The 26,051-nt window shown below is 50.5% G+C and overlaps 2 protein-coding genes across 2 annotated transcripts in view; both read left to right on the top strand.

Annotated features, from left to right (window-relative positions):
- The first annotated feature begins 984 nt into the window (after positions 1–984).
- On the top strand, positions 985–12,688 carry lrp12 (low density lipoprotein receptor-related protein 12). Its single transcript, XM_030064311.1, has 12 exons — positions 985–1,996; positions 2,378–2,434; positions 5,411–5,546; positions 5,882–6,084; positions 6,785–7,032; positions 7,944–8,093; positions 8,644–8,865; positions 9,066–9,332; positions 9,465–9,667; positions 9,818–9,950; positions 10,149–12,244; positions 12,309–12,688. Exons 1-11 carry the CDS (start codon positions 1,939–1,941, stop codon positions 11,136–11,138), a joined length of 2,667 nt encoding a protein of 888 aa, XP_029920171.1. The 5' UTR covers positions 985–1,938; the 3' UTR covers positions 11,139–12,244; positions 12,309–12,688.
- Positions 12,689–16,741: 4,053 nt separating this feature from the next.
- The window catches only part of LOC115367836 (oxidation resistance protein 1-like), a 15,001-nt gene continuing 5,691 nt past the window's right edge, over positions 16,742–26,051 (top strand). Inside the window, exons 1-10 of the mRNA XM_030063784.1 lie at positions 16,742–16,758; positions 16,895–17,082; positions 17,596–17,672; positions 19,588–19,695; positions 19,920–20,027; positions 20,332–20,415; positions 21,513–21,805; positions 21,944–22,105; positions 22,459–22,658; positions 23,645–23,808. Coding sequence (XP_029919644.1) covers positions 16,742–16,758; positions 16,895–17,082; positions 17,596–17,672; positions 19,588–19,695; positions 19,920–20,027; positions 20,332–20,415; positions 21,513–21,805; positions 21,944–22,105; positions 22,459–22,658; positions 23,645–23,808 — 1,401 coding nt within the window. The remainder of the gene's footprint in view (positions 16,759–16,894; positions 17,083–17,595; positions 17,673–19,587; positions 19,696–19,919; positions 20,028–20,331; positions 20,416–21,512; positions 21,806–21,943; positions 22,106–22,458; positions 22,659–23,644; positions 23,809–26,051) is intronic.

The raw sequence follows: 26,051 nt of genomic DNA, 5'->3' as shown, positions 1-26,051 counted from the left end.
CCCGACCGTGCAAACAAACTCACACTCCCAACAGCTGTGGCGCCCCCTACAGGTGAAATGCAGTGTGCCTTAATGTGTACGCTAAATTTAGTGAATAAAACTGAACAAGTGTCTGAAATATCATACATATCATGAAATATGAAAATGAGGTATTTTAATCCAACTGGATTTGTTGTTATGATGGAAAGAATGTGTCGCCGTTTCCCTGACGACCACCAAGTCCCGGCGCGCCCGGCGGCCTCGGGCGAGGCGTCCCAAACAAAGACGACCCGGGACGTTACAGCTGACATGAATTTTGACACTTGGCCCAGCTGTTTGTGAGATAGCTGCAGAAACTTAAAGCTGATTATTACAGCGCCGCCTTGAGGTCAGTGAGCGAGCTGCTCTGCGGTCTGATGGCTTTTGCTGCATAAACAGAAAACGGTGCTCCTTAGAGCCCTTAAAAAATTCAGGAACATTAGGAAAAAGGAAAGCCAAAAGAAAGACCTAACCCTAACCCAAAGTGACAGAAAAGTGAGAGAAAACAAAAAAGGGGGAAAAAAAACTTTTAAAATTTTGCTGATTTTTGGGTCATCCTGAGTTTCCCAAAACATTTTGTTCAAGGAGATAAAACTCACGGAGCTCCAGACCCCGTCATGATCATCACATGTGTTTTCATATGATTGTTCTGTATGTAGATATGTATGTGTGTGTGTGTGTGTGTGTGTGTGTGTGTGTGTGTGTGGAGATATATGTTTTTACATATTTTTGTCATGTAAATGATTTTATTCAGCTGTTCAGCTGTGAGCATGAATGTCAATAAAGTCAAACTCAAACCTCATTCTTTATGTCTTTATTATGATAATGCACACACACACACACACACACACACACACACACACACACACACACACACACACACACACACACACACACACACACACACACGGTGGGTGGGGGGGTGTCGGGTGGACTCATCAACATAGCAAGAGGAGGGACCAAACACACACACACACACACACACACACACTCACACTCTCACACACTCACAGCTGCTGGGCCCGCAGTGTTGTTGAGCTTCAGACAGGGAAAATGGCGACAGACCGTCCAGCCTGCCAGCCGCTGACCGGCCGCTGAGCTCCCCGGTCGCCGGGCTCCGAGCTCCCCGGTGCCCCGCAGCCTGTCGGCGCGGCTTCCCCCGGACTCTCTTTGTTTTGGGGACAGACGCGCTAGCCGCTCCGCTAGCATGTTGCGGCTAGTCGGCTGGCATTAGCCTGTTAGCAGGAGCCCGTTAGCTGCTGTTAGCCCGTTAGCCTGTTAGCCTGTTAGCCCTCCTCTGTCTGAACGGGTTAGATGTGAAACGTCCCGCCGGACCGTTTGTTTCTCCTGTCGGCTGAGTTAGCTTTAGCCCGTTAGCTTGACTTTATTTCCCTCGGTCTCTGTTAGCCTGTTAGCTTGTCTTTATTTTTCTCGGTTAGCCTGTTAGCTGGTCTTTATTTCCCTCGGTTAGCCTGTTAGCTGGTCTCTGCTGTGTTTATGAGCCTGGTAGCCGGTCAAACAGTAAACATCCTTGAGATGAAATGCTGCTGTTGTTTGTTTTGTCGTCGTGGTCGTTGAGTTTCTGCGCTAGGCTAGCAGCTGCTGGAAGCTAGCTGGAGCTAACGGCTAGCAGCAGATGTCTTTGTGTGTGTGTGTGTTTATCTGAGCAGCTGTGCCTGTGATGTGAAAGCAGGCTGGTTATCTGGTTAGCTTAGTTAGCACAGTTAGCAGTAGGTTAGCAGCAGGTTGGGTTAGCTGGGCTCAGGGTTCGGGACGTGGCCTCGGTGTGTTCCACATGATGTTCTCTGGAGTGGACACGTTAATCTGTGTGTGTGTGTGTGTGTGTGCTGGGCGCTGAATCCCGCAGCAACTTAATCTGAGACTCGAGCTCTTTGTGTTTGCTGAGCCTGGACTGCCAGCATGGGCCTGCCTGCAGCCTCCTGCCTGCACACCCTCCTCATCCTCCTCATCCTCACAGGTAAGCTGCTCATCCCAGGTGACATGTGGTTCTTATGCTGCTAACATGATGTCATCATGACAAACTTCATGTCAGTTAGAATCAGAAATACTTTGTTGATCCGTGAGGGGAAGCTGGGTAACAGCATGTTAACATGACAAACATGGCTGAAACATGACGTTAAGGTGACATCAGTATGAGGCTTTCGTGATATAAACATGTCAGTATTATGGTAACATGTTAGCATGATGTTTAATGCATGACAGGGTGTTAGGGTCGGGCAACATCAACATCAAACGTTCCTTCACCAGAACCGTTCCTCTGCAGAACGAATGAAGTGGAACGGCAGAAACAGCCTGACTCCTCCCCTTCCTGCCTCTCACTCTCTGTTTGTTTTCCCAGCATGCACTGCTGCCGCTCAGAGGAGTGACAATGTATACTTGTCGGGAATTTCCAACGGTAAGGTCAGCAACACGTCAACAACACATCAACACAACATGTCAACAAAACACGTCAACACGTCAGCAACACGTCAGCAACACGTCAGCAACACGTCAACACAACACGTCAGCAACACGTCAACACAACACGTCAGCAACACGTCAACACAACATGTCAGCAACACGTCAACAACACGTCAACATGTCAACAACACAACATGTCAACACAACACGTCAGCAACACGTCAACAACACATCAACACAACACGTCAACACGTCAACACAACACGTCAGCAACACGTCAACACGTCAGCAACACGTCAACACAACACGTCAACAACACGTCAACACAACACGTCAACACGTCAGCAACACGTCAACACAACACGTCAGCAACACGTCAACACAACACGTCAGCAACACGTCAACACAACATGTCAGCAACACGTCAACACAACACGTCAGCAACACGTCAACACAACACGTCAACACAACACGTCAACACAACACGTCAACAACACGTCAACACGTCAGCAAAACGTCAACACACCACGTCAGCAACACGTCAAAACAACACGTCAACACGTCAGCAACGCGTCAACACAACACGTCAACAACACGTCAGCAACGCGTCAACATGTGAACAACACATCAACACAACACGTCAACACAACACGTCAGCAACACGTCAACACGTCAGGAAGACGTCAACATGTGAACAACACATCAACACAACACGTCAACACAACACGTCAGCAACACGTCAACACGTCAGGAAGACGTCAACATGTCAACAACACATCAACACAACACGTCAACACAACACGTCAGCAACACGTCAACACGTCAGCAACACGTCAACAACACATCAACACAACACGTCAACACAACACGTCAGCAACACGTCGACGCAACACGTCAGCAACACCTCAACACAACACGTCAGCAACACGTCAACACGTCAGCAACACGTCAACAACACCTCAACACAACACGTCAGCAACACGTCAACACGTCAGCAACACGTCAACAACACATCAACACAACACGTCGACACAACACGTCAGCAACACGTCAACACAACACGTCAGCAACACGTCAACACGTCAGCAACACGTCAACACGTCAGCAACACGTCAACACGTCAGCAACACATCAACATGTCAACAACACATCAACACAACACGTCAGCAACACGTCAACACAACACGTCAGCAACACGTCAACACGTCAGCAACACGTCAACACGTCAGCAACACGTCAACACGTCAGCAACACATCAACACGTCAGCAACACGTCAACACGTCAGCAACACGTCAACACAACACGTCAAAACAACACAACACGTCAACACAACACGTCAGCAACACGTCAACTCAACACGTCAGCAACACGTCAACACAACACAACATGTCAACACAACATGTCAACAACACGTCAGCAACACGTCAACACATCACGTCAGCAACACGTCAACACGTCAGCAACACGTCAACATGTCAACAACACATCAACGCAACACGTCAACACATCAACACAACACGTCAACACGTCAGCAACACGTCAACACGTCAGCAACACGTCAACACAACACGTCAAAACAACACAACACGTGAGCAACAGGTCAACACAACAACTTGTCAGCAACACAACAACACGTCAACACAATAACAACACGTCAGGAACACGTCAACAACATCTCAACACAACAACACGTCAACACAACACGTGAGCAACACGTCAACACAACACGTGAGCAACACGTCAACAACACGTCAACACATCAACACAACACGTCAACACAACACGTCAACAACACGTCAACAACACGTCAACACAACACGTCAGCAACACAACACGTCAGCAACACGTCAACACAACACATCAACAACACAACACGTCAGCAACACGTCAACACAACACATCAACAACACGTCAACACAACATGTCAACATGTCAACACAACACGTCAACAACACGTCAACACGTCAGCAACACAACAACACCTCAACACAACACGTCAACAACACGTCAACACAACACGTCAGCAATACAACAACACCTCAACACAACAACACGTCAACACAACACGTCAACACGTCAGCAACACAACAACAACACAACAACACGTCAACACAACAGCAACACAACAACAACACCTCAACACAACAACACGTCAGCAACACAACAACACCTCAACATAACAACACGTCAACAACAGGTCAACACAACAACACGTCAACACAACACGTGAGCAACACGTCAACGCAACACGTCAACACAACACGTCAACAACACATCAACACAACAACACCTCAACACAACAACACGTCAACACGTCAGCAACACGTCAACAACACGTCAACACAACACGTCAGCAACACGTCAACACAACACGTCAGCAATACTTCAGCAACACGTCAGCAACACGTCAGCAACACGTCAGCAACACGTCAACACAACACGTCAACAACACATCAACACAACAACACCTCGACACAACACCTCAACACAACAGCAACACGTCAACACAACACGTCAACACGTCAGCAACACGTCAACACAACATGTCAGCAACACGTCAACACAACACGTCAGCAACACGTCAACACAACACGTCAACACAACACGTCAACAACACATCAACACAACAACAACACGTCAACACATGTCAACACAACAACAACACGTCAGCAACATGTCAACACAACACGTCAACAACATGTCAATACAACACGTCAACACAACACGTCAGCAACACGTCAACACAACAACAGCATGTCAACACAACACGTCAACAACACATCAACACAACACCTCAACACAACAACACGTCAACACAACAACAACACGTCAACACAACACGTCAACACAACAACAACACGTCAGCAACACGTCAACAGTCTATACTCTGGTGTGAACATTGTTTTTACAGTGTCTGTGTTCCTGTGTGTGTGTGTGTGTGTGTGTGTGTGTGTGTGTGTGTGTGCGCAGCCTGTGGTGACGTGGCTGAGCTCCTGCGGGCCCCCAGCGGTGTGATCACCAGTCCCGGCTGGCCCTTCCAGTATCCGTCCAGAGTGAACTGCAGCTGGAACATCAGAGCCAAGCCCGGGGACACCATCACCATCAGGTACACACACACACACACACAGGCTGCGGGCTGTCTCCATGGCAACAGGACCAGCGCCACCGGAAGTGGAGCTCAGAGAGAGGTCAGAGGTCACGGGGTCCAGACCTAGCTTGCATGGGAAGTGGGAGGGGCTCCGGATCGGCCCGGTTCACCTGTCTGTCACACAGGAAGTGGGAGCGATTGATTGGTTGTCGTTGGCGCTGGTTGCTCTGCGGGTGGTGCTGCAGCGTTTAATTACCTGCTGCCTCTTCCTGCCACCTGCTGCCTCTTCCTGCCACCTGCTGCCTCTTCCTGTCACCTGCTGCGGTCCTAACCCTTCTCCTCCTCATCTGCAGCTTCCAGGACTTCGACCTGCAGGGCTCCCACCGCTGCTCCTCTGACTGGATGTCCATCAGCAGCTACCGGAGCCTGGAGGGGCTGCGGGTGTGCGGCTCCTCCCTGCCGCCGCCGTACGTCTCCAGCCAGGACCACGTGTGGGTCCACTTCCACTCCGACGACAGCCAGCAGGGCAAGGGCTTCCGGCTGGCCTACGTCACAGGTGAGCCGCCGCCCGGGACGCCCCGGGCTCTGATCACAGGATGTGAAGGCTGGTCACAGACGGGTTGTCAAAAACCTGATTGATCACTATAATAATCTATAATAATCTCACAGTGTTGATATGGAGATATCAGGCCAAAAATATTGATACATCTGCTCACGTCACACCTGTCTGCTGAGGGTTAGCGTAGCTTAGGGAGGGTTAGCGTAGCTTAGGGTTATCTTAGCTTAGGGAGGGTTAGCGTAGTTTAGGGAGGGTTAGCTTAGCTCAGGGAGGGTTAGCGTAGCTTAGGGTTATCTTAGCTTAGGGAGGGTTAGCGTAGTTTAGGGAGGGTTAGCTTAGCTCAGGGAGGGTTAGCGTAGCTTAGGGTTAGGGTTAGCGTCCCCTGCAGTCCCTCTGCGACCCGCTGCAGAGACGCGCCTCTCAAAAACTGTAACGAGGCGTTGCAGCTGCGCAGACAAACAAGAGCTCTGATTGGTCCGTCAGACTACAGTACAGGCCAAAAGTTTGGACACACCTTCTCATTCGATGCGTTTGACCTGTTGACCCTGACAAATTTTATTTCTAAGAAAAATAGTAAACATATAAAACTTTACTGGAAAATTACCCCAAAAACAGTTATCATGAGAAATTATGAGTTCAAGGAGGTCAAATTCAAATATGGAGCATCTGTAATGTGTGTGTGTGTGTGTGTGTGCAGGGAAGCTGGAGGCGTCCAGCTGCGATGTGGACCAGTTCCACTGCTCCAATGGGAAGTGCATCCCGGACTGGTGGCGGTGTAACTCCATGGACGAGTGCGGCGACAACTCGGACGAGGATCTGTGCGTCGACTCGCCCTTCTCCTTCCAGCCCTGCAGCCTCAACCAGTTCCCCTGCCTGTCCCGCTACACCCGCATCTACACCTGCCTGCCGCACACGCTGCGCTGCGACGGCAGCATCGACTGCCAGGTACGCACGGCCGACCACCGGGCCGCATTAATCTGTTTATTTCGGTTAACTGAGAATATTATTTGACCGTCTGTAAAGTTTACAGACGGTCAAGAAGGCGTCCGTGTCCGTTCTTTAGCACGGATGTTCCCCTCAGGCCCAAACCACATCAGACAGAAGATAATATGGAACACCTTTCATCCCCAAGTCAAATATTGTACAGAGCCCACATGATATCCTACTAACATTATGTAATTTATGCATGTTGCTTACCGTGGTGTAGAAGAAATCTCTCTCTCCTCGTGAAAAATCTTGTCTCCAGACTCCTCGATGAGTCTGCTTGGTGGTTTTATGGCTCTCGCAGACGTGCAGGACAAACTTTGTTCAAACTCTCCGTGGTCACCATGAGCTCGGCTCGCTTCTCCGGTCTGTCTCTACGAGCTGAGCTCTGAGCGTGATGACGTAATCCAAGCCCGGCAGAGTGTCCCGTCGCCATGGTTACCATATTAAACTGCATGTGGGCTCATGAGCAACTTCTCAGCTTTCAGGAACAGCTGGATTTTGTTCGATAGAGCAAACTTTACAGAAGTTACTGTATTTACAATCTGACGTGTGCATCTGTGTCGGTGACGACACGTTCGGCCTTAAAATGAACCGACAAGATGATTCAGTTAAAGGTCAAAGGTCAACAAGCGGTCAGCAACACTACTGCCAGGTCTCTCTCTCTCTCTCACACACACACACACACACACACACACACACACACACACACACACAGGTCAGGTTTAAATAGCACCATGTGACGAGTGAAAAAATACAGTTGATGTCAGAATGTGTCTATTACATCAGGGCTCATACTGCTGTGTGCCGGTCATGCTGACTCTGTGTGTGTGTGTGTGTGTGTGTGTGTGTGTGTGTGTGTGTGTGTTCAGGACCTGGGGGATGAGATCGACTGTGACGTTCCCACCTGTGGAGAATGGTTGAGGAACTTCTACGGCTCCTTCAGTTCCCCAAACTACCCAGACTTCTACCCTCCTGGCAGCAACTGCACCTGGCTGATCGACACTGGGGACCACAGGAAGGTAACCTCTGACCTCTGACCTCTGACCCCTGACATCAACCTGACCTCTGACATCAACCTGACCCCTGACCTCTGACATCAACCTGACCCCTGACCCCTGACCCCTTGCTTCAACCAGTCAACTGGACTCCAGTCACAGAAAGGCTGTGTCCGAAATCCCTCCCTAACCACTATATAGTGATTACGCCACTTTGTAGGGGTGTCCGAATGTTTAGTGATTATTGATGTTCACTATATAGTCCACTGGATGTTTCCCACAATCCACTGCAAAATGTAGTGGACATCCGATGGTCACTAACCAGGCAATATATCCCATCATGCATTGCGGAACGGCACCAAACAACGAGCGAAGTCGTGTCCGAAACGGTCCGCTATTGAGTTCACTGTATAGTCCACTACACTGACCTCCCTATAGAGTGAGGAGGGAGGGAGTGATTTCGGACACAGCCGAAGACTGTGGAGCTGATGGAAATAAAGTTTCTTGAATCTGACTGCAGGGACTTCTGGGTAAAAAAGTTTGTGAAAAGAAGCCCCTCCCCCTCCTGTCCTAGGTCATCTTGCGGTTCACAGACTTCAAGCTGGACGGGACAGGTTACGGCGACTACGTCAAGGTGTACGACGGTTTGGAGGAGAACCCTCGCCGTCTCCTCAGGGTGCTCACCGCCTTCGACTCCAGAGCGCCGGTCGCCGTGGTTTCCTCGTCCGGGCAGCTGCGAGTTCACTTCTACGCCGACAAGATCAATGCGGCCCGAGGGTTCAACGTCACCTATCAGGTGTGTGCGGTGGCCAGTGCTTGTGTGATTGTGCCGTGATCTTCCAGGTGATCTGGTCCTTGTTCTCCATCTGGACTTGTCCAGAGTGTCGTTCTGGTTCTAGTTCTGCAGCGGTCCTTTCCCGGTTCTGATTCTGGTCCCGGTCCACACATGGCCGGGTTCCGGTCTGGTCCGGGTCTAACTGTGTTGTGGTTCTGCAGGTGGACGGGTTCTGCTTGCCGTGGGAGGTTCCGTGCGGGGGGAACTGGGGCTGCTACACGGAGCAGCAGCGGTGCGACGGGTACTGGCACTGTCCCAACGGGCGGGACGAGCTGAACTGCTCGTCCTGCCAGGAGGACGAGTTCCCCTGTTCCAGGAACGGAGCGTGTTACCCTCGCTCCGACCGCTGCAACTACCAGAACCGCTGCCCCAACGGTTCCGACGAGAAGAACTGCTTCTTCTGCCAGCCAGGGAACTTCCACTGCAAGGTAAATATCCAGGATTTACTCATGCTGAGGCTCCGAGCCAGAACAGCTTTTTAACCACTAAAATAAGGCGACAAGCAAATTAGCCAGAAACTGGGAAACCTGTGAGCCGTGACCTCTGACCCTCCCCCGTAGAACAACCGGTGTGTGTTTGAGTCGTGGGTGTGCGACGCTCAGGACGACTGCGGCGACGGCAGCGACGAGGAGAGCTGCCCGGTCATCGTTCCCACCCGGGTCATCACCGCCGCCGTCATCGGCAGCCTGATCTGCGGCCTCCTGCTCGTCATCGCCCTCGGCTGCACCTGCAAACTGTACTCGCTGCGCATGTTCGAACGCAGGTAGGACGTCCTGAGCACCCCCCCCCCTCCCCACAGCATATTTATTAGTTGAAAGGTGTGTGTGAGTGTTATTTATTAAATTGAATAAGAACAACACCAAAAACGAGTCAAAGCAAAACATGAAACGCGAGCTGTGATTGGTCGCTGCAGGTCGTTTGAGACCCAGCTATCACGGGTGGAGGCGGAGCTGTTGAGGAGGGAGGCTCCACCCTCTTATGGTCAGCTGATCGCCCAGGGCCTCATCCCACCAGTGGAGGACTTCCCAGTGTGCTCTGGGAGCCAGGTACACACACACACGCACACACACGCACACACACGCACACGCGCGCACACACACACACACACACACACACATGCACACACACATGCACGCACACACGCACACCTTCTCCAGGTAACTTTAACAGCATTCTCTCCCTCTCTCTCTCTCTTTCTCTCTCTCTCTCTCTCTCTCCCTCTCTCTCTCTCTCTCTCTCTCCAGGCTTCAGTTCTAGAAAATCTTCGTCTTGCTGTTCGCTCTCAGTTGGGCTTCACCTCCCTGCGTCTCCCCTCCTCTGGTCGCCATAGCAACCTGTGGCGCCGCCTCTTCACGTTTTCCCGGTCCCGGCGGTCCGGGTCCTTGGCGCTCGTCTCGGCCGACCCAGAGGACGGCACCGGCTCCGGGAGCACCGGCAGCTCCGGGAGTTCGGGTTCGGACCTCCTGAGCCCGGACTCGGACGACACGGACACCGAGGGCGAGCGGGGGAGGGAGAGAGAGAGGGGCGGGGGGGCCGTGGGGGGGCCTGTCGCCCCGCTGCCCCAGAAAACACCGCCTTCCAGCGCCGTGGAGGCCGTGGTGTCCGTGACGACCACGGCGACGGCCGCCCCCGGCCAGGACCGAGGCCGGGATCGACCCCGAGAGGCTCGGTATGCCCCCAGCCCTGGGCCTGTCGCCGTGGTAACCTCCGCTTCAGATAATGAGCGCCATAGCAACGCCCTGGAGCCGCAGACCCCACAGGGTTCCGCCCTGCAGCGTCTCGCCCACAACCTGCACCGCTTCGCCAGAACCCTGACCAGAACCAGCCAGAACCACAGCCAGAACCACAGCCCGCTCAGACAGCTGGAGACAGGAGGAGGAGGAGGAGGAGGAAGAGGAGGAGGAGGAGGAGCAAGAGGAAGAGCAGAGGGAGGTGAGAGGAGAGCCAGCAGAGAGGAGGAGGAAGACGTGGAGCTCCTCATCCCCGTCTCCGACTCCGACTCCTCCTCTTCCTCGTCACTGGTCAGTGAGAGCTGCCGGCCGCTGCTGGAGCCCCGCCCCTCCTCCGCCTCCGGTCACACCTCCCGCCATCACCATGGCAACGGAGGCCGTGGCGGCAGGGACGGTCCATGTGAACACTGTGGGATGGTTCATACCGCCCAGATCCCCGACGCCTGCCTGGAGGCCACGGGCAAGACGGAGAGCAGCGACGACGAGCTGCTGCTGCTCTGCTAACCGGCGAGCTAGCCGCCCGGCTAACCGGCGAGCTAGCCGGTTGGCACGTTAGCCTGGATCACTGCTGAGGGTCAGACTGGACTCTAACTGGTTTCCTGCTCCAGGCTTCCGCTCCACTCCTGGTTCCAGTTTGTGTTTCAAAGAGAAACTGAACGACACAAAACGACTGAGTGAAACTGAGAGTGACGGCCGGTCAGGTACGACGAGTCGCTCAGAAACGTCACGGATGTTTTTCTGTCTGTTGCTAGAACCGTAAACACACTCCCGTGGTTCTCTGGTCCGTCCTTTAAAACATCCCCCCTGAGTCAATAAATGCAAGCTAGAGGACACACCGTGCCGGTCCGACCTCGATTCCTGTCCCCCTGCGGTGCGACGCTGACTGTACAGTCCACAGACAGGATGTTTGGTTCCTCGCGGTCCACACGGGACCGTCAGGTTGGTTCCTGTCTAACCAGTTCCTGTTCCTGCATCGGTACGATGACGGCCCCCTGAGTCGATGCCACGTTCTAAAGGGCCCCTTCTCTAGTGGTTCTCACTGTCAGGCTGCTTCATTTGACACTGATTTGTAGCTCCTGGTTAGTTCCTACAGTTTGGTTCCTGGTGTCGGTGTTCCCCACCCTGTACTCTGACGACAAATCTCTCACAAGACAAGAACGTTCTAGGTTTGTCCTTGGTAACAGAAGTTCTAGATCCATCTGTTAAAAAGACTTCCTCTGAAAGATAGAAGTTCTAGAGCAGTACGTTCTAAAAGATAGAACCATGGGGGATGGTCTCGATCTGTCGGTTCTAGAATACAGAACGTTCTGGATGTATTTAAAAAATGATAATAATAATAATAACAGAACAAAGTTCTTGGTGTGTCCTATAAATAAGGGAAGTATTACAGAGAACCTCTTAACACCGGGCAGCAGGAACTACTTTTTGTGTTCTAGAGGTCAAGGGTCATGACTGAGGTTTACATTTCAAATAGAACGTGAAACTTGACGCGCGTGTCCCATTGTTCCAGACGTCAGAACGTCCCGGTTCCTTTCCCTCAGTAGACGTAAACATGTTGAGCGGTTCCAGGCGTCTGGAACTGGAACCCAGTGGACGGAGAGCGGGTTAGGGTTAGGGGTCAGGGGTCAGGGTCAGGGTTAGGGTCAGGGTCAGGGTCAGGGTTAGGGGTTAGAGGTGACTGGAGAGGAGCCGCTCGTCCTCCTTCTGTCCACAAGAAGCCATTCAAACTGACTGGAGTTTATTTATTAGCTTTGTTACAGTTTTGGTACTGAGATCTCGCTGACCTCGTGTGAGTGTGACCGTCTATATTTATTATCATTATTATTATTATTATTATTATTGTTGTTGTTGTTGTTATTCTTGTTGTTGTTGTTGTTGTTATTATGACTATTATTCTGGATATTAATTTGTCGTTGTTAGTTGTTACCTGATGCATGATTAAAGTTGTCTTGTGCTAGTTTTTTTCTTTAAGTGAAAAGTGTTGAAAACAAAATGTATAAACTTTAACTGTAAACTGCACTAAAGATTAAAGGTACAGTCCTTGTGTGGCGCCCCCTGCTGCCTCGTTCCTGAACCACCAGCCCTTCAGCTTCACCCCTTCACACAACACTCTCTTTGCTTTTACTTTTTGTTTCAATTGTAATTTTAGCTAAACGTTTATCATTTACATGATGTGTAGTTTTTTCTAATTTAAAAAATATATATTTTATTTTTGCTTTTTGCCGGCATTCCTGTAAGGTTTGGGGGAGTTATAATGTTTTTGCTCATTTTCTGGTCCTTCACTGATCGGGTCTGAAAGGAATCTGACGCTGATGCAGCATCGCTGGTCTGCCCGCTGACACCTGTCTGGAATAATTACACCTGTCTTTTTTTTAAAAAATATGTTTGTTGCTAATTATCTGGTTTTCAGGATTTCTTTTTCTGTTTTTCAAAGAGTTGGGACAGTATGGAAATTATATTCTGATTTTGAGCCAAGCGGGGAAAACGCAGGAGGTGTCGGTTCCTCCGGTCTGCAGATCCTCAGGAGGAGGAGGAGGAGGAGGAGGAGACTTACAGAGGAACTGCTCCAGCCTCCTCCTGCTCCTCCTCCTCATCTCAGTTTCTACCTCCTCTCCTTCATTCCTTTCCTCGCCTCCTCTCGTGGTGTTGTAGCCCCGCCCACAGGAGATGCGAGTCGACCTATCACGTCTCTTCAGCCTCACATCATTTCATTATTCCAGCGGGTTCTGAGCAGAACGCCTCACGCATGTTTACGATTAAATTTATTAAAATTTAGGCTCTAATTTGAGTGCAGTGCATCTGCTGATGAGGAAATGACCTTTGACCCCTTGTTGCGAACATGACTTTGAAGCAGCATTCATGCGGCAGATGACACCGTCTCAGGTGACGTCTCACCTTGTGGCTCAGGATCCGGTTTCAGCTGGATCCTCGCAGGTGCCGTCACCGTCACTGATCACGTGGCAGATTTGATCCGATAAGTCGTATTGATAGGAAACGAGTCCGTGTTTGATCCGCTTTGAAAAAGAAAAGCTCAGGTAAATAAAGACGTTTGGACACAGAAACACTTCAGGCTGTCCAGGTGTGACAGGTGAGAGGCCCCGCCCCTCTGGGAGGAGCCGGCTCGCCTGTCAAACGTCCTCCTGCCTCTCTGCTTTCAGAGCTCAGACCGAGACAAGCTCACCTCCGTGCTGCCGGACTCGACTGGGTTCTACTGGACTCTGCTGGGTTCTGCTGAGTTCTACTGGACTCTGCTGGGTTCTGCTGGACTCTGCTGGGTTCTACTGAGTTCTACTGGACTCTGCTGGGTTCCGCTGGACTCTGCTGGGTTCTGCTGAGTTCTACTGGACTCTGCTGAGTTCTACTGGACTCTGCTGGGTTCTGCTGAGTTCTACTGGACTCTGCTGGGTTCTACTGGGTTCTGCAGGTCCTGGGAGTTTCAGCAGGCGTTGTGGTTCTGGTGTCAGCTGGATCTTCTTGGTCAGTCTGAATGTTTCATGTAGGTGTTTACCTGTGTGTGTGTGTGTGTGTGTGTGTGTGTGTGTGTGTGTGTGAACAGAGGTGAAAAGTCTCATGTTTCTCATATATTTATTGATATTTATATATGAAGCCATATTTGAGGTCAAAGCCCAAATATTTCTTCTTCGTTGGTTCTTGTGTTTTGAAAAGTTTCTGAATCCTCAAACTTTTGATGATTTCCACGAAGACGTGAAAATATTACAGATGTTCAGTGTGCTCTCAGACAAACAAACAGACAGACAGGCAGACAGACAGACAGACAGACAGACAGACAGACAGACAGACAGACAGACAGACAGACAAACAAACAAACAGACAGACACACCAACACACAAACAAAATGCAAATGCAGGATCTATTAGTAACATTTAGACATGATGGTGCTTCATAGCCCCGCCCCCTCTGATGACATCACATGGTGGGTGTAAAGTGGAACTGTAGGGACTTGTGAAAGGGGAGGGGTTTGCCATGTGAAAGGGGCGGGGCTTGTGTGTGGAGAGGAAACAGCCTCCAGCTAACAGGTTAGCAGTGTTTCCTTGCGTGTTTATCTTGTGTGTGTGTGTGTGTGTGTGTGTGAGCGTGTGTGTCTCTGTGTGTGTGTGTGTGTGTGTGTGAGCGTGTGTGTCTCTGTGTGTGTGTGTGTGTGTGTGTGTGTGTGTGTGAGCGTGTGTGTCTCTGTGTGTGTGTGTGTTAACTCATCCATGAAGATCCTCAATAAAATGAGGAACACAACCCAAGAGATCTGATCTGACCTGTAAATATTTCATTTGAATCATTAGAAATGTGTTGTTGTTGTTGTTGTTGTTGTTGTTGTCGTTGTTGTTGTTATGATCTGGTAACTTTTGTTTTGCTGATGTCAGCCGTTTCAACCCTCTGGAACCCGAACAAATCCAAAAGATGAAAGAAAAATAGAAAATAAGCCGTTTCTGAGGCTCTGAGGCCCCAGGCTCTGAGGCTCTGTGGCCCCAGGCTCTGAGGCTCTGTGGCCCCAGGCTCTGAGGCTCTGAGGCCCCAGGCTCTGAGGCTCTGTGGCCCCAGGCTCTGAGGCCCCAGGCTCCGTGGCTCCAGGCTCTGTGGCCCCAGGCTCTTAGGCCCCAGGCTCTGAGGCTCTGTGGCCCCAGGCTCTGAGGCCCCAGGCTCCGTGGCTCCAGGCTCTGAGGCTCCAGGCTCTGTGGCCCCAGGCTCTGAGGCTCCAGGCTCTGTGGCCCCAGGCTCTGAGGCTCCGTGGCCCCAGGCTCTGTGGCCCCAGGCTCTGTGGCCCCATTCTCTGAGGCTCTGTGGCCCCAGGCTCTGAGGCTCTGAGGCCCCAGGCTCTGAGGCTCTGTGGCCCCAGGCTCTGTGGCCCCAGGCTCTGTGGCCCCAGGCTCTGTGGCCCCATTCTCTGAGGCTCTGTGGCTCCAGGCTCTGAGGCTCTGAGGCCCCAGGCCTCACCAGGTGCTGCTGCTGCTGAATATTTGAAGCTGCAGGTGTGCTTTACCTGCTGAGCTCATCAAACAAACATGATGCCCCCCCTCCCCCCCCCCCCCCAGAGGGGCGGAGCCAGCAGAGACACAGGAGGCTGTAACAGGATCAGGACAGACGACCGGACAGGATCAATTATTGAGCTCCAACTCAGTTACTGCTGTGTGTGTGTGTGTGTGTGTGTGTGTGTGTGTGTGTGTGTGTGTGTGTGTGACAGCCCCAGGCCTGGTGTGTAGTGTGTGGTGTATGTGTGTGTCTTACAGGTGTGTCCAGTCACCTGGCCAGGTGTTCCCAGTCCGGCGTCTCAGTTTATTTGTTTTGGCCAAACAGCCAAAACAAAATGTTTTTTGACTCCAGAGGAACAAAAAGTCTCCATGTGCCCCGCCTTCAGCCCAGTGCATGCTGGGAAATGCTGCAACGCTGATAATTGGTGGAGAACGGGCGGCCAATCAGAGACAACGCCTGCTGCCAGGCAACCAGCTGCTGCCACGCCCACTTTTACCTCCACAGGAAACAGCTGGAAGTGTAGTAACAGCTGTAGTAACATGTCTTAACAGTGTAATAACAGTGGTATCAATGTAATAACGGTGTAATAACAGTGGTAATAGCAGCGTAATAACAGTGTAATACTGTGTATTAACAGTGTAATAACGGTGTTATAACAGTGTGATAACAGTGTAATAACAGTATAATAACAGTGTAATATTGGTGTAATAATGGTGTAATAACAGTGGTAATAACAGTGTAATAAAGGTGATAATGACATTTTAATAACGGTGTAATAATGGTGTAATAACGGTGATAATAACAGTTTAATAACAGTTTAATAACGGTGTAATAACGGTGTAATAACGGTGCAATAATGGTGTAATAATGGTGTAATAACAGTTTAATAACGGTGTAATAACGGTGTAATAATGGTGTAATAATGGAGGTAATAACAGTTCAATAATCGTGCTAATAATGGAGGTAATAACAGTTTAATAACGGTGTAATAACAGTGTAATAACGGTGTAATAACAGTGTAATAACGGTGGTACAGGGTCTTTACGGAGTGTAATAACTCTGCTGTCTCTGTCCATGTCTCTGCAGTTTTTTTCACAACTACATTACCCACAAACCCCTGCAGCATGTTCAGCATCAAACGGTCAGTGACATTTTACATCAACACACACGCACACGCACACACACACACACACACACACACACACGCTGCAATCATCCTTCTATTCTCTGTATGTGTGTGTGTGTGTGTGTGTGTGTGTGTGTGTGTGCACTCTCAGACTGGGCAGGAAGTCCCAGTCGGTGGACCTTCCTGGTTTCCCGCTCACAGACCCAACCTCCTCTCTCGTAACCACGGCAACGGACAGTGTGGTCACCACGACAACAAAGGAGCATCAAAGCAGCTCCACCAATCAGAGGCTCCGAGGTGGCCCGAGGCGAGGAGCACTGCAGAGAGGCTTCACCATTGGTCAGTGGACTGTGGGGCAGGGCTGTAAGGTAGCCAGTTAAAACTGGTTCAGACCAGTTCAGACCGGTTCAGACAAGTTAAAACCGGTTCAGACCAGTTCAGACCAGTTAAAACCGGTTCAGACCGGTTCAGGCTGGTTCAGACCAGTTCAGACCAGAGGCTGTGTGTGAACGTCCTGCTGCCGTCCTCCAGAAATGATTTTTTGCTAAATTTAAATTGTATATCTCTAAAATTAAAGTCTTTTTTTCTCTTTTGTTTTCTTTCAGTTAATTTTATGGTAACTTGAAGTAAAAAAGTGCTTATCTCCTTTTTGCAGGTTTTTGAAAGAAACAAAGTGAACTTGTTCAGGTTTCAAAGGGTTTTATTCTCAGCACTTTGAATTCATTTGACAAGTGCAAAATGAAGAGGAACCATATCAGAGCCCCTTGCTGTGGGGCCCCGGGGCCTCAGGAGGGGAGACCCGGGGGTCCAGCATATGAAGGAGGGGTGATGTGTTGTCCTCTTCTCTTTCAGACGAAGGGCAGAAGCGAGACATGAAGGACGGGAGATGGAGAACTTTCCAGCGACCGGCAGGAACCGTGGAGTACAGGGTGAGCCAGAGAGAACACACTGCAGTCCGAACAGAACATGAGAACGTACGGAGCGCAGAGCGTTTCACTGCCGACTCCCGAGGCTGAGACAGAGGCTGAATTCAGAGTTGGAAATCCTTTATTGATCCTCAAAGAGAAACTCGTCAGCTGCAGTCGCTCAAATTCTCAAGAGATGAATTAAATCATATGAAGTAAGAAATAAGAAGTAGAAAAATATGTGCCTTATACATTTGTAAAAGTATGTGAATTATGTTTAAATATGTGTATCCTACAAAATATTACAGCATTAAATAGAGAAATAAGAGTTTGAGAAAGTGTAAAAACATACCTACGTGCACCACAGGGTCTCACGCTGTTGAATCATTGTCAAGTCCTACAGAAATTTATTTTGTCCCAGTAAATCAGCAGAGATCGCTGCCATCCCCACTCAAGTCTCTACTACTTTTCATTGAGGGTGTTGAGAGGGAGATCAGCAAGCACCTGTGGAGATGGCTGAGTTTTTCCTCAGTGGGACTTTACATCCGGTCCGTGCAGCTTCAACTCCCCCTATCACGGGTTGTGGAGGTGTTTAAGGTGGCCAAGTGCAGAGTGGAAGGAAGCCTCAGTGATTCTATTGATGACCTGGTGAGGCAGGCAGGAGTCACAACCAGATCTGAAAGCCAAAACAGGAGAGCAAGCGATCAGCTCTTTAAAGCTGCGCGACATTGTTGGCAACCCGTGCGTCCAATGGCAGGGCCTCGGCTCTGCACATTTCCAGCAATGGGGAAACACGAATGCAAGGACCAGGCGGGACATGGTCCAGGCGGAAGTTCGAACCTGAGAGAAAGAGAGGCGGATATCAAAAGCAGTGGAACAAGGTTTCCAGGGCGCCTGAACAAAATGGGATCTGCCCATGAGATCTTACGCTTGGGCAGATCCCATTCTGTGGAGACTGGAGCCCTATCACATTTCCTTCCTCTTGCGGTCTGTTTATGAAACCCTTCCTTCACCATCTCACCTGCACACATGGGGGCTGAGAGGGGATCCGCTGTGCCATTTCTGTGGCCGCAGAGAGACGCTGGTGCACGTGCTACCTGGGTGCAGCGCTATCCCAAGGACGGTATAGGTGGTGCCACAGTAAGGTCCTTCTATCCCTCGCTGGCACATTGGAGTGGGAGAGGTGCGAAAAGAGACCTGTTTGCAATACCATGAGGAGGCCAAGCCCCTTCATCAGTCCCCTTCATCAAGGAGGGTGCCACAAACAAGAAAACAAAGTCCAGCCCGCTGCAAACTGCCAGTTCCTGAGAGATGGCAGTTGACGTTCCCAGAGGTGGTGCACACAGCTGTCCGACCAGACACCATGCTGTGGCCAACCAAAGACCAAAAGATGATCCTGGTCAAGCTAACAGTGCCCATGAGAGGAAGACCCTCAAGTACCAGTCCTTGGTCCAGGACTGCAGGAACAAGGGCTTGCAGGTGTGGCTCTTCCCAGTGGAGACTGGCTGCAGAGGCTTCCCAGCCCAGTCAGCATGGCAGATGCTGCCAGCGCTCGGCCTTGAAGCAAAAAGCAAGCTGCTAAGCCAGGATGGAGGAGGAGGAGGCCAAGCGAGGCTGGGGAGCAAAATGGAGGAGGAGAGCTGGAGGCCGGGAGCAGGCCGGCAGTGATTTGGCCAATCACTGCCGGCCTGCCGGAGAGTGTAGTGGTTGAGGGCTTAAATACTCAGTGAAGGCTGGACACCACCTGACAAAATCTGCTCCTCTCCAGGTAACAGGAAGACGCACCTAGTCGTGTAGATCTCAAGCTTTGTGTTGAAGTTTAGTTTAGACTTTTTTCCCCGCAAAGAAAAAACTTAATGACATCTTTTTCTTTTTGTGTGTGTGTGTGTGTGTGTGTGTGCATGCATGGGGTGCATGCTGGTTGCCATGGTGACGGCAGGTGGAGTCCAGAGACACCCTGAACAGCATCGCTCTGAAGTTCGACACAACGCCCAACGAGCTGGTGACCCTCAACAAGCTCTTCTCCAGAGCCGTCGTACCTGGGAAGGTAATACGCACACGCACACACACACACACACACACACACACACACACACACATTTACTTTGTTATTGTCTTCTCTAGTGGTGATTTGCATAACAACACACAATTTGAATGTTAAAGTCATGAATGTATTTGTTATGTATTTATTGAAATTTGCTTTAATTATTATAAGCTGCTTGGAATTAATGTGTGTGTGTGTGTGTGTGTGTGTGTGTGTGTGTGTTCCAGGTTCTGTATGTTCCAGATCCAGACTTTGTGTCCAATGCTGAGAGTTCTCCCTCCATGTCTCCCATCAGCCCCCCCTCCCCGTCCCCCTCTGAGCCTGACCTGCTGCAGGTGAGTTACCGTGTTTCCCCAGTTAATCCTCCGGCCGCAAACAGTCGCCTGGTTCTTCTAAACGCCTGGGGTCTGCACCCGTTTGGCGTATTAAACGCCCACCCGAATAACCGCCGGGGCGATTATTTGCATTATATTGAGGTAACCCAAAATAAGGCTGTTCACCTTATTTTTGCAGCAGTAAACAGTTAGCCGCACAATAACTGTGCCGCACTTCAGTTTTCTGTCAAAATAAGAGCGCTAGCTAACGTTAGAAAAAAGGGTGCACTGTAATCTTTACGGTTTGCACTGTTTGTATGTCCAGGTGTGTTTACCTGATGCTTACAGTACCTTTGGACTAAAAACCATGTTGGACAGTAGCTGTGATCACAGTGATGTCCTGGTGCAGGTCTGTGCAAACAGAAATAAAGGCCTGCAGCGAGGAGCCGCCTGGGCGATTACCCATCAGCCACCTCTTCCCCATGTAATGTGTTGTATGCAACATGTTGTGTGTGTGTGTGTGTGTGTGTGTGTGTGTGTGTGTGTGTGTTGTAGCAGGTGAGGTTGGAGTCGTGCACACAGGAGGAGAAGTTTCTGAAGATCGACTGCAGATACATGACAGACAGCCAGCAGGTCTGTAGTTCAACTCTGACCTCTGACCCCCTGACCCCCTGACCTTCTGACCCTCTGACTCTCTGACCCTCTGACCCCCTGACCCTCTGACCTCTGAACCTCTGACCCCCTGACCCTCTGACCTCTGACCCTCTGACTCTCTGACCCTCTGACCTCTGAACCTCTGACCCCCTGACCCTCTGACCCTCTGACTCTCTGACCTCTGACCCTCTGACTCTCTGACCTCTGACCCTCTGACTCTCTGACCCCCTGACCCCCTGACCCTCTGACTCTCTGACCTCTGACCCTCTGACCTCTGACCCCCTGACCCTCTGACCTCTGACCCTCTGACTCTCTGACCTCTGACCCTCTGACTCTCTGACCCCCTGACCCCCTGACCTTCTGACCTCTGAACCTCTGACCCCCTGACCCCCTGACCTTCTGACCCTCTGACCTCTGAACCTCTGACCCCCTGACCCTCTGACTCTCTGACCTCTGACCCTCTAACTCTCTGACCCTCTGACCTCTGAACCTCTGACCCTCTGACTCTCTGACCCTCTGACCTCTGAACCTCTGACCTCTGACCCTCTGACTCTCTGACCTCTGACCCTCTAACTCTCTGACCCTCTGACCTCTGAACCTCTGACCCTCTGACCCTCTGACTCTCTGACCTCTGACCCTCTGACTCTCTGACCTCTGACCCTCTGACCTCTGACCCTCTGACCTCTGACCCTCTGACTCTCTGACCTCTGACCCTCTGACTCCCTGACCCTCTGACCTCTGACTCTCTGACCCCCTGACCCCCTGACCCCCTGACCCTCTGACCTCTGACCCTCTGACCTCTGACCTCTGACCCTCTGACCCCCTGACCCTCTCTCCCTGTCTCTCTCTCAGGGAGCAGTCGGGGGGGTTTTGCTGTTGACTCCCACCACCATCATGTTTGACCCGCTGGGCGAGCAGCGGGGTTGCGACCTTCAGGGTGAGCAGCGGGGTCGCGACCTTCAGGGCGAGCAGCGGGGTCGCGACCTTCAGGGCGAGCAGCGGGGTCGCGACCTTCAGGGCGAGCAGCGGGGTCGTGACCCGCGGGGTCGTGAGCAGTTCGGCATCATGGCCGCTCTGGAGGAAGTGATGTCAGTGGCCATGTGCACTGAGGTCACCGACCCCGGGGTCAGAGGTCATCTCCCAGAGTGAGTGTCCTGGTTGGTCCAATTATTTGTGGTCAGTGAAATGAAACGTTTTCTGATTACTCTGTGTGTGTGTGTGTGTGTGTGTGTGTGTTTCCATAGCAACCCAGGTCTCGGGTTGATGACATGCGTTGCCCGTAGCGATGTGGAGGACTCAGGCCTTCAGGCCAATGAGAGCAGCAGCTCTGCCGCGGCCTCGCTGTCCAAAGATGTTTTCTCCGAGTCAGAGGTCTCACTCCTTCAGGACAATGACGTCAAACCTTCCCAGCATGCCATGGGACTCCCAGCCTACCTGGGACAGAGGTACAGACTGGGAGCACACCATCTGCACACCATCTGCTCCCAGCATACCTCCTCTCTTCCTCCTCCTCTCCTCCTCCTCTCCTCCTCCTCCTCACCTCCTCTTCTTCACCTCCTGGTTCTCTGACTGGTTCTCTGACTGTTCTCTGACTGGTTCTCTGACTGTTCTCTGACTGGTTCTCTGTTTTCTGGCTGGTTCTCTGACTGGTTCTCTGTTCTCTGACTGGTTCTCTGTTCTCTGACTGGTTCTCTGTTCTCTGACTGGTTCTCTGTTCTCTGACTGGTTCTCTGACTGGTTCTCTGACTGGTTCTCTGACTGGTTCTCTGACGAGCTGACTTCCTGTTTCTGCTTGCAGAGCTGCAGTGGTTGGTTTTGGCCAGCAGGGGGCGGGACTTGAACCGCAGGACCAGGAAGCAGAACTAGAGGCAGGTCATGTTCTTGTGCACCTGAACTGGCCCACAGCCAATCAGCAGGCAGGCGCAGGTCAGCTGACTGCCAGAGAAGACAGCCTGGCCAATCAGGAGAAACGTGAGGAGGAAACAGGAAGTGGAGAAGGTGCAGTTAGAACCCGTTTGTTTGATGTGTTTCACTCGCATAGAGGCAGGATGTGTGTGTGTGTGTGTGTGTGTGTGTGTGAGAGAGAGAGTGTGTGTGTGTGTGTGTGTGTGTGTGTGTGTGTGTGCCAGAGTGAGTCAGTGTTTCCACTTTGACTTTGATTAACAAATTGACCCACAGCTCCACAGGGCGAGGAGGAGGAGGAGGAGGAGGAGGAGGGGGAGGAGCAGGAGCAGGAGGAGGAGGGGGAGGCGAGGAGGAGGCGGGGCGTCCGGCTCCTGTGTGTTCGCCTCAGTCGTCCCATGATGAAGACGTTTGTGTCGCCGTCCAGCGCCGCCATGCAGCGCTACGCCCAGCAGCACCGCCACACACACACACACACACACCTGTACCGCTTCACCGTGCCGGCAGACAGGTGCACACACACACACACACACACACACACACACACACACACCTGTACCGCTTCACCGTGCCGGCAGACAGGTGCACACACACACACACACACACACACACCTGTACCGCTTCACCGTGCCGGCAGACAGGTGCACACACACACACACACACACCTGTACCGCTTCACCGTGCCGGCAGACAGGTGCACACACACACACACACACACACACACACACACACACACACCTGTACCGCTTCACCGTGCCGGCAGACAGGTGCACACACACACACACACACACACACACACACACACCTGTACCGCTTCACCGTGCCGGCAGACAGGTGCACACACACACACACACACACACACACCTGTACCGCTTCACCGTGCCGGCAGACAGGTGCACACACACACACACACACACACACACACACACACACACACCTGTACCGCTTCACCGTGCCAGCAGACAGGTGCACACACACACACACACACACACACACACACACACACACACACAGATTAGTTAATGGTGTGTTCTCCTGCAGGTCAGATGCTCTCCTGTCGTTCTTCATCCACTGGAGTCCAGATACTGAGGAGGGAGGGGCGGGGCCTGGCCAAGGGGCGGGGCCTGGTGGAGAGGCGGGGCCATCCAGGCGCCGGGCAGGATTTGTGGTGGTCAAGAAGAAGCAGGAAGTGGAGCCTGGATCAGAGCGACCTCCAGTCCATGACATCACATCCAAGGACTGGGAGGTGGGAGGAGTGTGTGTGGAACGCTAGAACACGTTCTACTGTTCTACTGTTCTACACACTCTGTTCTACTGTTCTACTGTTCTTCACACTCTGTTCTACTGTTCTACTGTTCTACACACTCTGTTCTAATGTTCTACTGTTCTTCACACTCTGTTCTACTGTTCTACTGTTCTTCACACTCTGTTCTACTGTTCTACTGTTCTTCACACTCTGTTCTACTGTTCTACACACTCTGTTCTACTGTTCTACTGTTCTTCACACTCTGTTCTACTGTTCTACTGTTCTTCACACTCTGTTCTACTGTTCTACACACTCTGTTCTACTGTTCTACTGTTCTTCACACTCTGTTCTACTGTTCTACTGTTCTACACACTCTGTTCTACTGTTCTACTGTTCTTCACACTCTGTTCTACTGTTCTACACACTCTGTTCTACTGTTCTACTGTTCTTCACACTCTGTTCTACTGTTCTACTGTTCTTCACACTCTGTTCTACTGTTCTACACACTCTCTTCTACTGTTCTAAACACTCTGTTCTACTGTTCTAAACACTCTGTTCTACTGTTCTACTGTTCTTCACGCTCTGTTCTACTGTTCTACTGTTCTTCACGCTCTGTTCTACTGTTCTACTGTTCTTCACACTCTGTTCTACTGTTCTACACACTCTGTTCTACTGTTCTACTGTTCTTCACACTCTGTTCTACTGTTCTACTGTTCTACACACTCTGTTCTACTGTTCTACTGTTCTACACACTCTGTTCTACTGTTCTACACACTCTGTTCTACTATTCTACTGTTCTACACACTCTGTTCTACTGTTCTACACACTCTCTTCTACTTTCTACACACTCTGTTCTACTATTCTACTGTTCTACACACTGTTATACTGTTCTACACTCTGTTCTACTGTTCTACACACTCTGTTCTACTGTTCTACTGTTCTACACTCTGTTCTACTGTTCTACACACTCTCTTCTACTTTCTACACACTCTGTTCTACTATTCTACTGTTCTACACACTCTGTTCTACTGTTCTACTGTTCTACACACTCTGTTCTACTGTTCTACTGTTCTACACACTCTGTTCAACTGTTCTACTGTTCTACACACTCTGTTCTACTGTTCTACTGTTCTACACACTCTGTTTTACACACTGTTCTACTGTTCTACACACTCTGTTCTACTGTTCTACACACTCTGCTCTATTGTTCTACACACTCTGTTCTACTTTTCTACTGTTCTACACACTCTGTTCTACTGTTCCACTGTTCTACACACTCTGTTCTACTGTTCTACACACTCTGTTCTACTGTTCTACTGTTCTACACACTCTGTTCTACACACTCTGTTCTACTGTTCTACACACTCTCTTCTATTTTTTACACATTCTGTTCTACTATTCTACTGTTCTACACACTCTGTTCTACTGTTCTACTGTTCTACACACTGTTCTACGGTTCTAGTGTTCTACACTCTGTTCTACTGTTCTACACACTCTGTTCTACTGTTCTACACTCTGTTCTACTGTTCTGCACACTCTGTTCTACTGTTCTACACACTCTGTTCTACTGTTCTACTGTTCTACACACTCTGTTCTACTGTTCTACTGTTCTACACTCTGTTCTACTTTTCTACACACTCTGTTCTACTGTTCTACACACTCTGTTCTACTGTTCTACTGTTCTACACACTCTGTTCTACTGTTCTACACACTGTTCTACTGATCTACTGTTCTACACACTCTGTTCTACTGTTCTACTGTTCTTCACACTCTGTTCTACTGTTCTACACACTCTGTTCTACTGTTCTACTGTTCTACACACTCTGTTCTACTGTTCTACACACTCTGTTCTACTGTTCTACACACTGTTCTACTGTTCTACACACTCTGTTCTACTGCTCTACACACTGTTCTACTGTTCTACACACTCTGTTCAACTGTTCTACTGTTCTACACACTCTGTTCTACTGTTCTACTGTTCTACACACTGTTCTACACACTGTTCTACTGTTCTACACACTTTGTTCTACTGTTCTACACACTCTGTTCTACTTTCTACACACTCTGTTGTACTGTTCTACTGTTCTACACACTCTGTTCTACTGTTCTACACACTCTGCTCTATTGTTCTACACACTCTGTTCTACTGTTCTACTGTTCTACACACTCTATTCTACTGTTCCACTGTTCTACACACTCTGTTCTACACACTCTGTTCTACTGTTCTGCTGTTCTACACACTC

This window comes from Myripristis murdjan, chromosome 11 (assembly GCF_902150065.1).
Source record: "Myripristis murdjan chromosome 11, fMyrMur1.1, whole genome shotgun sequence".
Taxonomy (NCBI): Eukaryota; Metazoa; Chordata; class Actinopteri; order Holocentriformes; family Holocentridae; genus Myripristis; species Myripristis murdjan.
This window is presented reverse-complemented; position numbering and strand designations above follow the sequence as displayed.

Bases quoted from the DNA above. Each gene is read 5' to 3' on its own strand.
- lrp12 (XM_030064311.1), top strand. From the start codon at position 1,939: ATGGGCCTGCCTGCAGCCTCCTGCCTGCACACCCTCCTCATCCTCCTC. The intron at 1,997-2,377 runs GTAAGCTGCTCA...TTGTTTTCCCAG, and splicing joins CATCCTCCTCATCCTCACAG to CATGCACTGCTGCCGCTCAG. The intron at 7,033-7,943 runs GTACGCACGGCC...GTGTGTGTTCAG, and splicing joins ACGGCAGCATCGACTGCCAG to GACCTGGGGGATGAGATCGA.